Raw genomic sequence first — 13,977 nt, 5'->3', positions numbered from 1 at the left:
CAAGAACAGCCACGCAGTTTTCTCAAACACATCATATTAATTTTTTTCTTTTAAATAAGAACTACTGCTGAGCCTTAAAAAAAGGGTTAAAATGGTTGCACGCTTAGAAACAAGGGATCCACTAAAAATCAGTATAACTGGTTATGTATTTTTGGCAGAATTGGGATCAGTGCTTTCAGCAGTCAGAGCTAGTGACTAAGATGATGCCACTAGCTAAGATGAATAAAGGGTTGAGTTTTTTAAATCTTCTCATTAAGTAGTCCTAATAGGGGTTAGTTTAAAATCAATAAAAGTAGTTATGTGGCTCAACAAATACAAACAACAGATAAAAGAATATTGCACATGTATGTCCAAGCAGCATTTAACCACGACACCCCCTGCCCCTGGGTGCTACCACAATCAGTAAGGAAAATAGTGCAATCAATGAGAACCACCCAGCGGGGCTGCCTGTTTCACCACAGTCTGTGCACCCTGACCTGCCCCAGACCTGCCCACTTACCCCTGCCAGCCGCTGTGCTGGGGCAGCTGCTCGTGCCCTGTGGGACTGCTGTCACTGAGCTCCCGCCACACTGCACCTCCAGGCTCCGCACAGGCTGGTCTCAGGCAGCAGCAGTATGTGACTGAAGCAGAACTGGAATTTTTTTACCATTTTTAAGGTCTGGCAGGGCTCTGCGCTCACCCACAGGCTCAGCTGTCCACACACACACGCTTGCTCTGGTTGAGTACTCAACTGGCACCTTGGCTCTCGTGCTCCAGCATCCACAGGCTCAGCTGGGACGTGTCAGACCATCACGGTTTGTAAAAGCTCAACCTTCAGCACAAGTGCAGACTGCTTTAAATCAGCCTCCTGCCATGCAAGGTTGCTGCACAGCCAAGGGCATGAAGACCCTTGTTTATTTTATGCAATGTGAGAAAAAAGTTCTGAAATCCACACGGGTATGAAAGTGGAATGGTCCCTGAATACCTGAAGCCTGCAGTGAAAACCCCCTCACCTTGGTGAACTATGGTTACACCACGTTGGTGTTACATTCTCGTGCCTGACAAGAAATACATGATCTGTGTTCCTGAGACAAACTATTCAGTGCTTTGAGCACAACATCTGGCATGTGGTCTGTTATCATCTTGGGACTTATTAAAATGCTGCTGAAGACTGCTTCATTTGACCATCTTGCTGTGTATTTAGTATCTGAAGAGCACCACCTAAAACAAAACACACCACAAATAAAACAGCTCAGCCTGTTGGATCTGGTGCCAGTGCCAGGCCTGGAACTGACAAAACCTCGAGGCTTCTGCCCTTGCTCAGGGAAGAACCAGAATCTTTTCCCAAACAGCCACCATTCAGCCCTCCAGCACACAGCTGGAAATGCTACCCGTCCTGAAGGCAGAACACCACCAAATTACACAGTGCTTTAAACAGGGAAAGAACTGAGCAAATCATCCCACCCACAGAAACAGGCTACAGCCTAAGCAAAGAGTGTGAGCGGTTAAGCACTGCAGAGCCACATAATTAATGTCAAATGTGGGGAGTAAGTCCCAGATGTACCAGTAGGAAACCGAACACTGGATTTAATGCTGCACATAGGATGTATTTAGGATTTTATTTTACAGAACAATACATGATAGGGGCTCTTGTGTGCTAGTCCAATTGAGAAAAAAACATGACCAACTGCTGTGCTGTGGAGTAAATAACAGGAAATGAACTCAAAGTAAATCAGAAGAGCAGCCATGGAGGAAACCTGCCAGGTCACAGGTGTTAAAGTATCTTAACTTGTAAAATCAGTACTAAAATTGTTCAACAGCAAAGATATGAAACAACAAATAAAATCCTAATCTACTGAAAGGGAGGAAAAAAAGGGATTTCTTCTCCAGCCCTTTTCTCTTTTTTCCCTTTGGTAGGATGGTTTTCTGCAACTTAACAGACATTCTTATTTCTGTTTCAGAGTGAAACAGGAGAGGATATCGAGTGCAATCTAGCTTGCGGGCTGGTTCAGATTGCTTTGTCTAAAGGAAACCTAACATCAACAAATCTCGAATAAACCTGCTAAACACACCATTGCCCCAACACCACAACCCTCACCCTCCCAGCAGTTTCAGCTTTCCTGCTTTGTCCCACCTTCCTGCATCCACAAAAAAGCAGGCAAGAACAGGAAAGCAGAGGCTGCATGGGCACACTGGTTACTGTGGGGCTGGACCTCTCCTATCTGTCTGGGCCAGTATTATGGGCAGTATTTTGCCTCCTTCTCATCACCAATATTCCAGTGACTACTCAGCAACAAGGTATTTTGTCATCACTTCATTATTACCAGGACATAAGACTTCAAGATCTGCAGCCTGGGGCAGGAACTGCAGCATGCCAAAGCTGAGCTGAACAGTCTGGTTAAAATCACCACCTGAGCATGTGCAATATACAGGCAAAGAAAGGCACATGGGCACAAAGAGGAACAGTTTCCAGGGCTTGAAGTGAAATTGAAAGCAGCAGGGAGGCACAGAATGAAAACTGAAAGGATGGCTAATGATTGATAACCGAAGATGGGTACTGGAGATGCAGATGAGACACAGAGCTGGAAACACGTACTTTGAAAGTGAGAAGCAGCTTTAAGTAAATTTTAGGCAAACAGGACAGTGGTATTTGTTACTCTACTTACCTCCTAGAGCTGGATTCTTCTACAATATGGATAATCTTGCCAGGAAGATAGAGACGAGGATACTGTGGTGGTGAACTGAGGTGTGGTTCATCCTCAAGGGTGTTGTATGAAGGTGACCGATGAACCATTAAGCTCTCCTCAGCTAGAAGTGGCTGGGTGAGGGCATCTTGGTTTCTACCATCCAGTTCAGTTGGGAAGTTATCCGGGTCTCCTCCAAAGACTTCATACCAACACCCATGCAGCAAGATCTGGTACTGAATTCAGACAGAAACAGTCAAATTGAGGTTTGGCAACTCTTCAACTAACTTACTCCAGTTGGGCACTTGCACACACATCACCCGAAACTACAGTCAGAAGATTAAAAATGACTGCATGCACATGCTCCTCTAACTTTCCGACTGATAAAACCTTCTTACTGGATTTTCCCCACAGTAGTATATATTTCAGCAATAGCTAACCCAAGCCACTAGTAACACGACTGAAAACATGACATTCTTCACAAGTCGAATTACTCAGTGTGGATTCAGCTCTGCAGATGTAGGTTTTCTTGTACCTATAACTTCTAACTGTCCATTACCTTATTCTGTATTTACAACATCACCCAGGTCCTTTACATGACACCTCATCCTGGGATTACATGGACACCCCCTGGGTACAGCAGGTTTAGCTTTAGATATTCAGAAGTGGCAGTTTAGAATCTTTAAGCCACTCCTCTATATCTCCACTATCACCTGCCTCACACCACAATGATTCAGCACCTTCAAGACTCTGTTACTTACTAACAGTGAAAAGAAGAGGTAAGCAATTAACACAGAGAAATATTTGCTTTCCAAATGAATTCTGAAGGTAAAATCTAGGTAAACCCACTACTGATACTAAGTGGTTCTTAGAGTAAATAATCTTACTTATTTTGAATCATTTTAGCTGGTTTGTTTTTTTTCTCCCCATTTTCATTTTTTTAGGTTTCCTTATCAACAGAACTAGCAAACAGGTAATTTGGGGCCTTGGAAGTTGTGCACAGGTATCTTCCAGGTCTTGTTGAATCTTAATTTCCGACAAGACAGCTTTATACGATAAGAGACTAAAACAAATGTCACTGAATTAAGAAACAAACACTTCTGTTCCAAACCCTCATCATTAAGATCAAAAATACACACACCAAGTGTCAATTCATTAAAAGTGTGGCTGAACCGAGGTAGCAATTCCCCTGACTTCAACCAGAACTACATTTAGTTACCTTGGGTCTGTTGCAGTTTGCCACAATTCTCACTATCCGCCTCTTTAAATCCTCCATGTTGGGCATACTTAACCTGTTTAAACACAGAGAACAAGATAAAGCCAAGCCTGCCATCTTCTGCAATCTAACACATGCCTGAAAGGGCAATTTAAAAGTATTTCCACCTCACCTTGCCACAAGATCCTTTCCAACAATGACTGAAACAATGAAGCGCTTCGTGTAATCTGCAAGTGATTTGCTTTAACAAAAAAGAGACACATTTTAGCTACACTAAAAGTATGCACACTTCAGTTTTATGATGATAAATTATAATTCAGTAAAAAAACAATTATGAAGCAACAGCAGCAGCATCTGCAGCCAGTTCTTCAGTACGCTTTCAGATCTACCTGCTACAGATGACAGAGTAACTTCAGTGCCGATTATAATGGTATGTGTAGATGTTACAGGCCAAGATAGGTGAGTCAGGTGATCATTTTATTTCCCAAACTTTTAATTTAAACTCCAATTATACTACCTGATAGTACATAACATTCACTAGATACATTTCATTCTGTAATATTCCTCCAAGAACTCGACTGTAACTCAGGATGGAGCAAATCCAGTTCTAGTGGAGAATATATAAACAAACTCTGAACAGAGAGAGTTATCATCTAACGGGTTTGTCAACTACCTTGAAAACATTTTTACATCTGAGACACAGAACCAAGTCATGCAAGTTTCTTACCTTAACAGTCCTCCTGGGGGAGAAAAGGCATAACACCTTAATGTCGGGAAAGAGTTCCTGAGCATGATCGCCAGTATAGAAGCCGTTCCACCACCCAAACTGTGACCAACTATCACAAGTTTATATTCCTATAGACAGAGACAGAAGACCGAAGTATAGACAGACACAGAAAAAGCTATGTGTAATTTTTGTGTCAAACCAAATTATTTAGAAGATAACTTACCGGAGCAATTGTGAAAGCCTGGTTTAAAATTCCATCATTTATTAGCTTTTGATAGATGTAGTTTGCAGCTTGAGTTATTCCCTACAAGACAGCATTCGAAGTTAGACGGATATATCTAATCAGAAGTGTGAGACATATACACTTCAAATACAACACCATCACAGAGCAACTTCCCTTTTGCAAAGCTGATCTTCTCTTTCTCATGCTCCTGACAAAGGTCTAGTTACAACCAAATGGTCTTATATGTAATGGCTAAAAAAGTTTTTAGAACATTTAATAAGGACATGGAGTCTGACAAGAGGATTACAAATTCTACCTTGCAGTTCCAGAGGCAGTATGTGATGCCACAACCAAGTCACTGAAATAATTTTGTAATCCAGCTCACAAGATTATTCCTGTGTTTAACTAAAGGATCCCAGGTGCTCACAGATTCCTTACTGCTGAGATGATCTATCCACAGCCACAGACTGCACACACCTTATGCACAAAGCCATTCTCTAGAACATCCTCCAGTGTCAAGTCTTCACAATCTGCTGACAGATCAGTGAGAATGTCCTGCGAACAAGACAGCTTTCGTCAGACCTCACTGCAGGGCTTCATGGCTCATGCTCTGCTTGCCAGCACTGTCACAGGGACATCAACAGCCTGACTTACAAGTGTGTAAGCAACAGAACACAGTCCCCTATAAAGCACCACCCAAGCAAATACAGCCATCACAGTCCTGATTTCAGCAACTATTTCCAAGCTGCAAACACAAGCACTACAAATGCACCTCTGCTTACAGAGGAATTACCACCACCCACCCTTCACACTCTCTTCCAGTGGCACAGGAATATTACCCATCCAAGGACAGGAGGGCTTACAACTTAAGCATGGAAGACTCACACCTGTGAGCGAGTTATTCTTAAATGTGCCAGTGTAAGACAATTTACTCTCATTACTGGGAGTTCACCCCTTTCTATAAAGCTGATTATTTCTATCAGATGGATGATACCTCAAAAGACAAGGTTCCTCTCACTGCAACCACAATAGCTTCTTTTTTGTGATCCAAAGCAACAAAAAATGGAATCTCATAGATCTGGAGAGGAATAAATGTAATAATTAAAGACACCAAGTTTTTGTAATAGTAAGCATTTGTTCTCACCTTCTGAAAGCTCCCTTTCTGAGCTCTCCATTGTGTTATGGAAAGAAGCTGAATTACTTACTTATCCCGTTACCTTAAGTGTCTTTTTTGCAATACTGACACAGATTTATGTCAATGATTTTGTGGTTGTTCCTTTAGATTAGAAAAACAAACAAACCCAAAACCAGAACCAAAAGTTTCAGGGCCTGTTTTCATTTGGCTTTGATTCTCACACCTTATAAATGCTAAAGGCAAACAAGAAACTTCACCCATTGCTTTCCCTGAATTAATCACTAAGTGTTTTTGCTGAATGCCTGTGCAGACTGTTTACCTTGTTATGAAAACTGATATGAATGAAGTCTCTGTACTGCAGTCCTGTTATTCTTAGGATGGATCCAAAGTGAAAGTTATGATGATCACTGCCGGTTATATCAGAATCTGTTGTTCTATTTCTGCAACTAACAAATACACAGAAGAGAAAAACTTTCATGCTCCAATTTTTTATGCTTCCTTTCAAGGAATCAAACTTAGTTACTTTTGCAAAAAGATTTCTGCCAGGAATCCAAAGCTCTTTTTGGTTTGGTTTCACAATAATACCATTAGCCTGATACAAGATGTTACCTCTGCCCACCAACCTGGTTTTGCCTGAGCAGCATGCCACACATTTTAAGTTCAAGGACTGGCAAACACACCGTTGCTACAAGACTATCAGCAGAGCAAACAATGCAATAAGAAAAGAATTCTTAAGACTACAGGCCAATGACAGAAAATACAACCAAAAAGGAAATTCAATACAAGTTCTGTACATCAGGCTTATCTCTTGTATCCATCTTACTATGTGGTGATTTTGTTCCAAGTCATTTATATTTCAGGATGTTGTATTTCTATTTCACATTTCTAATTAACAGAATCATGGTTACAGTCACAATTGTCAGTGGTCACTTAAATATACAGTAATCCTACACAGCATTACACATATTTCAATACAACTATAAACTTTTTTTTGAGTAAAGGAGGCAAGGGGAATAAAATGGAGGCTGGAGGGACAGGCAACTTTGCTAATGCCTTCAAGACAGGGAGAACTGTTGATACACTTTTATTTCTATACATATATATGTGTGCAAAAAGTGGCTCTAAAAAGCTGCATTTTAAAACATATTTGGTTTAATTCCAATTAAAAAAATAAGCTAACCTTTTTCTGAGGGTGGAAAGATGCTGGAATTTTGTTTCTACAGAATCTGTGAAAGATAACTCTACCAGTCAAGCTCACGTACTCCCAAGAGCAATATAATTTAATGCCACAAAAATACTGCTATTGAAACTATTTTATTTCTGCTAATGCTAGCTAAATAAAAGGAAGCCATGTGTCTTAAGCTCTTGATCAAACCTACCAGTCACCATTGAGCTTACAGAGTGCAGTAAATGGGTTGGTGTATACGTAATAGGGCCAGCCATAAGCAGCTGCAGCAAACAGCATATAGTGAGCAGCATTCTCCAGTTCAGCATCCAAATCATCTGTCTGAAAGGACACAGGGAAAGAAAAGGAAAGAGAGAGAGGAAGAAAGGTGCGTCAGGCAGCCCCAGAATAAAACCTGAACACAGACTAATGGAAATGAAGCCCCAGTGAAATACACACTATCCAAAAGGAAAACCTTGAGGTCAAAGAGGAACTAAAAATAGCCACTCATATTCTGGAAAAAAGTCTGTGTTTGTTTACATGGCTATAGAGCTCAGGAATCTTGAAATGCTCCTATTAAATCTGTTTCTTCCAGTACTTACGCACTGATCAGCCCAATACTGAAAACAACATTCACTCCAAGTATGTTACTTAAGGATGTCAAAAGAATAACTAAAGTGTCTGGGGCAGATCTCTTTGGCAAAGACTTCTAGAGCATGATCCCATCGTACTGGCTGGATTCAAAGGGAAGTTGACAGTAATGCACTGCTTGAAGTAGAATTATATACTTCTATGAAACACAGGCCAAAAGAAGGTAAAATAACTTACAAAGGCATTTTACTACAGAAGACTAGCAAAAATCAATTGGCAAACTGTAACCCATCATCTGCAAACATTTTAAAGATGCTACTTTTGTTTCTTACTTTGTCTTGTTATTTGCAGCAGGCATAATTTAAACAGACCATAATACTAAAAGGCTAGCTTTTCAGTTCTATGCAAATAGTACTAAATATGAAATTTTCTCTTTTCCCTTTCTCTCCTAGCTCTTCAACAATGATCACATGTCCTAAATGGTTCTTTTTTGCTGTTAATTCCCCATTAGTTATCCAAAAGCAGACAACTATTTTGATTGCATACCCATCAAGATGTTTTCACTGCATTTATTAATAATTTAAATTGTGGACTTTTATAGTAGTGTTTAATTTTCTTTAAAAAAAACCCCAAAACATAAAAACCCTTGCACCAAGAACTGCATTTCAATTTGACCTGGCACCATCTCCTAGAGTAATTACCAGAGGCTGCAAAAATCCTATCTTACCACAAGAGATGATGGAGAATGACACAGGACTTCTTCAGGCTCTTTTGGGCAACTTTCCATTTTATCCTGCTCTTGGTGGAGCAGAGTCAAACCAGCTGCTATGTCACTTGGCACCAGATCAGTGTCCTGTACAAAGAAATGAAAGAACGCTTAAAACCATCCCACACCTCAGAAATGGCAAAACCACCTCACAGGAAAATGCTTTATAAAGAAATACAGTGTGGACTGAAAACACAAGTCATAGCAGCATCCAATCTCCCACCCCTTCTGTACATACTGGGTATTTTTATTCAGTAAGACTGATGACTTCTACCTATGATTTTCATCACTTAACAAAATACCAAGTAAAAGGTATTTTTTTCAGCTGAGGACATGCTCAGCCATATAGCAAGTGATACTGATCACTGTTCTACATCACTGTGTAGAACACCGTGTAGAACTGAACACCCTGTGTGAAAAGTCCTCTACACTGAGAACAACTGAAAGGGATTTTACACAGGAGAAGGCTGAAGGGTTTATATTGAACTATCTGGGTCAGACATCTCGCCACAGTACTCACACCCTTTACCCTATAAGACACTGAGTAGGTTGTTGCTATAATCCACATGCCCAAGTACTTCTTAATAAACAAGAACTACTAGTCTTGAAATCATGGACAGATTTCAAAGTCAACACTGAACTACGACTGCCCAAGCAGTTAAGTGACACAAATTTGAGCTGAATCAACATGATGCAGACTCCAATTTGGCAGATGCTGTTGCCAAAAAGCAGCTTCTGGCATGTGCACGCTGTAGTCTGGCACGTGCTCGAAGTGGCTTAAAATGGGAAGACTGTCAAAACATACTGTGGGGCTCATTCTTTAACAGTCAGAAAGTAGTCAGATTATTTGTCGTAAATATGACTCCTTACTCATCAACAGGAAAAATGCCTGGATCTTCACAAATTGAGGAAAATAAACTCACCCTTGTTCTCCTGACTAGAAAGATACCTAAGAAAGAAGAATACTCTTTTCCCACAGCCCTTCATGCTTGTAAAGGGAGAGAAACCTTTGTTAAAGGGAGGGGAAAATCGGTGTTGTATACACTGCATGAGAATCACCTTTAATTTTGAAACGGACATATTCAAAACCTGATTTGAAGGCACAGGGACCTCTGGCTGACCAAAGGCACATGTGTGTTGCAAGGTTTGCAAATTCAGTTAGTCAAAAGAGAACATAAATAAAGCTTTCCATCTTACCGAAAAGTAGGTGCGGAAGAGCTCTGCGATACTTGTAAAAGCCACTCGATGGTCATCATCTTGCACAATGCAGCAGCACAGTAACCTGATTCTTTTTTCCCAGACCCTGGTGGCAGTGTTCTTCACATTGTACAGCAACTGCCCTGACTGACTGCTCTCCAGGTTCCGACAGACACTATTGGTGAGATAAAATGTCTTTTTCCCCCCAAGCGGATCAAAGACTATTACAACTCCAATGATTGTAAAGATGATGATAACCCAGCTGCAAAACAGAAGGAAGTGGGATAAAAAAAGGCTGTGAAACCAGATACTGACAAGAAAACACAACTGTAGCTCTTGACAGACAGAAAACTTATTTGGGTATGAAAACCATCTGCTACTGTCTTATGGGTGCATGCTTTGTTATCAGGCTTTCAATCCACCAGGCACATGAACAAGGCTGTCAGTTTATTTCACACAGGGCACCAAACTCAAAATCACAGCCCTGTGCTTTGGAAATAGCAACCCAGAGGTGTGATGGCTCCACTTTTCACTACCAGTGAAGAGATATAGCTACTACCCTCTTCACATTTATCCAGTTTTCTACATTCCCATCTATCCCTCTTACTCTTTCTGATCTTCACCTCCCTTCCATTACTCTAGCAAATGCTCTCTCCAGGCAAGTAGCTAAAGCTGGTTTAGGGAAGGGTACCAACTCATTCTAGCTGTCCAGATTCAAAAATTCTTCTCCTTTTACAATGAAAACTCTTCTATGAGAAACCACAATAATTTACAAGATACCAAAGTCTCCCACTGCTGGAAAAGCCTTCAATAAACATGTACAAAACCCACATCAGCAGTATTTTCCATTTCATATACACTATCAAGCCTGGATCTGGGTGAAGGAACCTTTACCTTGCAATAACTGTCCCCATGATGACATTTATCACAGTCTTCTCACACTGCACACTGCTGTCTGACACCCATACAGCTCCTACAACAGCCCAGATGAATTCAGGAAAATAGAGAAGTAGGCGAGTATAAAGTAGCTTGGGAAGTGATTTTCTTGGACCTGGATTAGAAATTGTTCCTGAAATCACAGGGAGAATTTAAAACAAAAACTGTCTATGACCACATCTTAAGTACACAAAATCCTACCTGAATATCTGAGCTTTTCAGAAAGAAATTTAACTGAAAATACAAAGTATTTTCATAGTCAATGCAAAGTTATTACTGAAGCTGAGAAAAGAAAAACAATGGATTTATCTATGTGGTTCTTTCGATCTCCTCTACTGATGCCTAAAACTTACTCTCTAGGCAGAACCAGTTCTGCAGCAAATGTGAGGCAGCAGTGCTGTGCCCAGCATACACCAAAGTGGCACGCTTGGAGTGCTGGCTCATGTACAGTTCCTTTTCACTTCTGGTGTCTGCTTTTATTATTCTATTTAGCTTTCAGTTGCCCGAGTATTTCATTTTCAGATGCTGTTTTGCTGGGCCACAATATACTTCTGCCAGGTCTCTAAATAATGAACTAATTTACGTTTTCATTTAGCAGAATGAAAGTAGGACCATTACCAGCAGAAATATTTCTTAGACTGTTTTCTGTATCAGCAGCTTAATAATGCCTTCCTTTTAGTACTCTCAGGCAATAAGAAAGGGAGTAATTTTTGGACAGCTCAGCTCCTTAAACCACTTTGTTGATCACAGGGTAATCAGATGGTGGGTATGTGTGCGCATGTGTAGGCAGGATAATTTGTAAAGGCTTAAACCAGAGCAGAACAAAAGAGACCAATTGTAAAGCTGTGGCTCACACCTAGTGACAAAGCTGTTTAAAAATCCCTTGATCCAGTGGTAACTTATTCCCATTCCCAGATTGCTGCCTGTTATGCAGCAGCATGGTTGCTGACAGAGACACAATCAGACAGAACTGTGATTCCTGAAAACAACTTCTTTCCTTTCCCAGCACCACAACCCAGTGTAAGAGTTCTCCGGTCAGGTTCACCACTTACATCACTAATGCCCACGTCAGTGCACTGCAAGGGGTCATGCAAAAACCACTGCTCCCAAACCCTCACATTATAACCAGGCCAAGACATCTCACCATTTTCTTGGAAATTCAGCCTCAGAATTCTTCCATGTCTTAGTTCTAATGGCCATGTAGCTGTATATATATATAAAACGAGGCTCTTTTCTCACTGCTATTTACAGTTACTTCTCCTGCCTCCTCAACTTTGATATAAATGTAAGGATCATAGCTTGGCTAATCCTCCTTTTCCCTCCTCTGGAAACTGTAGGAAAACCAGCGGTTAGATTCAAGGCCAGGATTATCATCCACATCCCTGCTCTGGCATAGTTTCTCTTGATGCTTCCTCCCACTTAAATAATTTAAATACTTTTATTTACAGTGTGTTTTGAGAACCAGTATATTAGAAATTGTGGGGTCTTGTCTGTTACTGCAGAGACCACATACGTATTCTGAATTAATCTCACATTACTTTGATAATGAGCTGCCTCACCAGGAAAAAAGCTCCCTACTGTTTTTTAGCTCAAAATGAACATTTCTACAAATGACTAAAGTTGCATTGTGTTCCTTACTCTTCACTTACTTGAAGTGAATGTTTAGCCATTCACTTCAAGCTGTAAGCTGTGTTCTATTTAACAGTACTTACTGAGTTACTTGCACTATGACATGCACACAGATTTCTTTCCTATGTGTGTTTTCCCCCAGGCTTCACTGCAGCTACTGATCTTTAACAAGTCATGACAATATCTACCTATGCAAGGCAAAGCTAACAAGACATTTTGGATGAGAAAACTATTTTGGATAATTTCCCCTGAATTCCTGTTGGAGAGGCTGAACAGTGTTCTGTCTGAGGTCATGTATTGATGGTGAATGCATAGGAAGGTTTCAAGGTGCTTTGATGACAGTGAACATATCACCATTAACTGCACTAACCTGTTGTGTCCACTTATGTTAGATTCCTGACTAACAGAGGCAAAACTAATACAGAAAATACATTGATACTGACAGTTTCTCAAGTTTGACTACCATTAAAGCACTTGAATTTTATTTCATTTTTAATGTCAACCACAGATTAAAAAAGCATATATGCTACAATCCTACTAGATTAATATAAACTATTAACTATTTACCTTGCATACTGATGTATACAAGAGCAGATAACGCACATATTATAGCAGCCAGGAGAGCGAGGAGGACAAGCAAGTAGCTGTGCAGCAATCCTCCTCCAGGACAGTTAAACCGCCCCTTGTGAACCGCATAAAGAGCAAGAATTCCAATCCACCTACAGGAAAGTAAGATAACAGAGTTCTAGTTGGAACCATACAAACCGCACAGCGATCACCTGATAAAGTCTTCATCTTGATGACAGCATCCCACAAAGATTAACAGAAAGGGAGCTGTTACATTAGGACTCTGTCGGGATGAAAGGCCTAAAGGGATGCTCAACAGTAATTACAACTGAGCAGAAGTCGCTGCAGACCGAGAAACGCTCTCTGGGGTGCGCTACTCACTGCCGCAGGTGCCAGACAACCTGGGCTCATCTCAACAAAAGAAGGAATCACCGTATTAACTCTGGCAGGACGAAACCACGTTCACACCAGTCACGGCTTAAACACAACCCAGCAGTTTCGGTTCCGCGCACAGCACACACGCGGTAACGCCGCGCTGGGCCGTTACGTCAGCCCAGGGGCTCTACCCCCAGCCGCCGCGTCCTCCGCGCCGACCCACGCTGCAGCTGAGGACCCAGCGCCGCCACCACAGCGCCTCAGGCGGAGGAGCCCTGCCGCGGGGAAGCGGCCGACAAGCGGCCACCGAGGCTGCCCCGGCCCCGCTGGCGGAGGTAGCGGCCGCGCTCGTCGCCTTACCACAGCAGCCTGACGAAGAGCTCGAAGGCCCCCGGGAGGACGAAGTCGTCGCTGCCGATGGCCCAGCGCCTGCCGAACACCACCAGCCCCGGCATCCCGCCGCCGCGTCAGGGGCACCCGAGCACCTGAACCGGTCCCTAGCCCACGGCCCGCAACGCCCGGTCCTCCCGCAGGCCACACCGCCCCCTCGGGACAAGCGCGACTTCACGGGAGAGCGACGTCATCACGCAACACACGGCGCCCTACGTTGACCGGTGGACATATCCCACCTCAAACTCGATTGGGCCAGGGCGCGCATGCGCTCTGGGAGGATCCGCCTTTCCCACCGCCAGCCCTGCCTACGGCGCATGTGCAGAGGGCCCGGCCGAGCGCGGCGCTGTGGGAGCGGGAGTGCTCGGCGGTGAGGATTAATCCCGTGCCGAGCTCC

The 13,977-nt window shown here is 42.3% G+C and overlaps 1 protein-coding gene across 3 annotated transcripts; it reads right to left on the bottom strand.

Moving 5' to 3' along the window:
• Window positions 1-652: 652 nt before the first annotated feature.
• DAGLB (diacylglycerol lipase beta) lies at window positions 653-13,688 on the bottom strand. 3 transcript variants are annotated; one of them, XM_057416864.1, is made up of 15 exons: window positions 13,551-13,688; window positions 12,816-12,967; window positions 10,578-10,752; window positions 9,684-9,945; window positions 8,448-8,573; window positions 7,344-7,471; window positions 6,284-6,410; window positions 5,824-5,907; window positions 5,307-5,384; window positions 4,830-4,910; window positions 4,607-4,734; window positions 4,052-4,120; window positions 3,883-3,955; window positions 2,646-2,899; window positions 654-1,200 (listed from the first exon to the last, which is right to left on the bottom strand). In XM_057416864.1, exons 1-15 carry the CDS (start codon window positions 13,643-13,645, stop codon window positions 1,008-1,010), a joined length of 2,025 nt encoding a protein of 674 aa, XP_057272847.1. In that variant the 5' UTR covers window positions 13,646-13,688; the 3' UTR covers window positions 654-1,007. The 3 variants fall into 3 exon arrangements, with proteins under 3 accessions (XP_057272848.1, XP_057272849.1, XP_057272847.1); XM_057416865.1 differs by lacking the exon at window positions 4,052-4,120 and having other exon boundaries at window positions 653-1,200; XM_057416866.1 differs by lacking the exon at window positions 12,816-12,967 and having other exon boundaries at window positions 653-1,200; window positions 13,551-13,664.
• Between the last annotated feature and the right edge of the window lie 289 nt (window positions 13,689-13,977).

The sequence above is a fragment of the Pezoporus wallicus genome, unplaced genomic scaffold (assembly GCF_028554395.1).
Source record: "Pezoporus wallicus isolate ANWC-B61680 ecotype Strahan unplaced genomic scaffold, APGP_CSIRO_Pwel_v1 scaffold_7392, whole genome shotgun sequence".
Lineage (NCBI taxonomy): Eukaryota > Metazoa > Chordata > Aves > Psittaciformes > Psittacidae > Pezoporus > Pezoporus wallicus.
The sequence above is the reverse complement of the archived record's forward strand: the minus strand, read 5'-3'. Positions and strand labels throughout refer to the sequence as shown.

Excerpts from the sequence above, each read along its gene's own strand:
- DAGLB (XM_057416864.1), bottom strand. The coding sequence starts at position 13,645 with ATGCCGGGGCTGGTGGTGTTCGGCAGGCGCTGGGCCATCGGCAGCGAC. Across the intron at positions 5,908-6,283 it reads ATATCAGTTTTCATAACAAG|ATCTATGAGATTCCATTTTT; the intron begins GTAAACAGTCTG and ends ATTCCTCTCCAG. Across the intron at positions 4,911-5,306 it reads AGAATGGCTTTGTGCATAAG|GGAATAACTCAAGCTGCAAA; the intron begins GTGTGTGCAGTC and ends GCTGTCTTGTAG.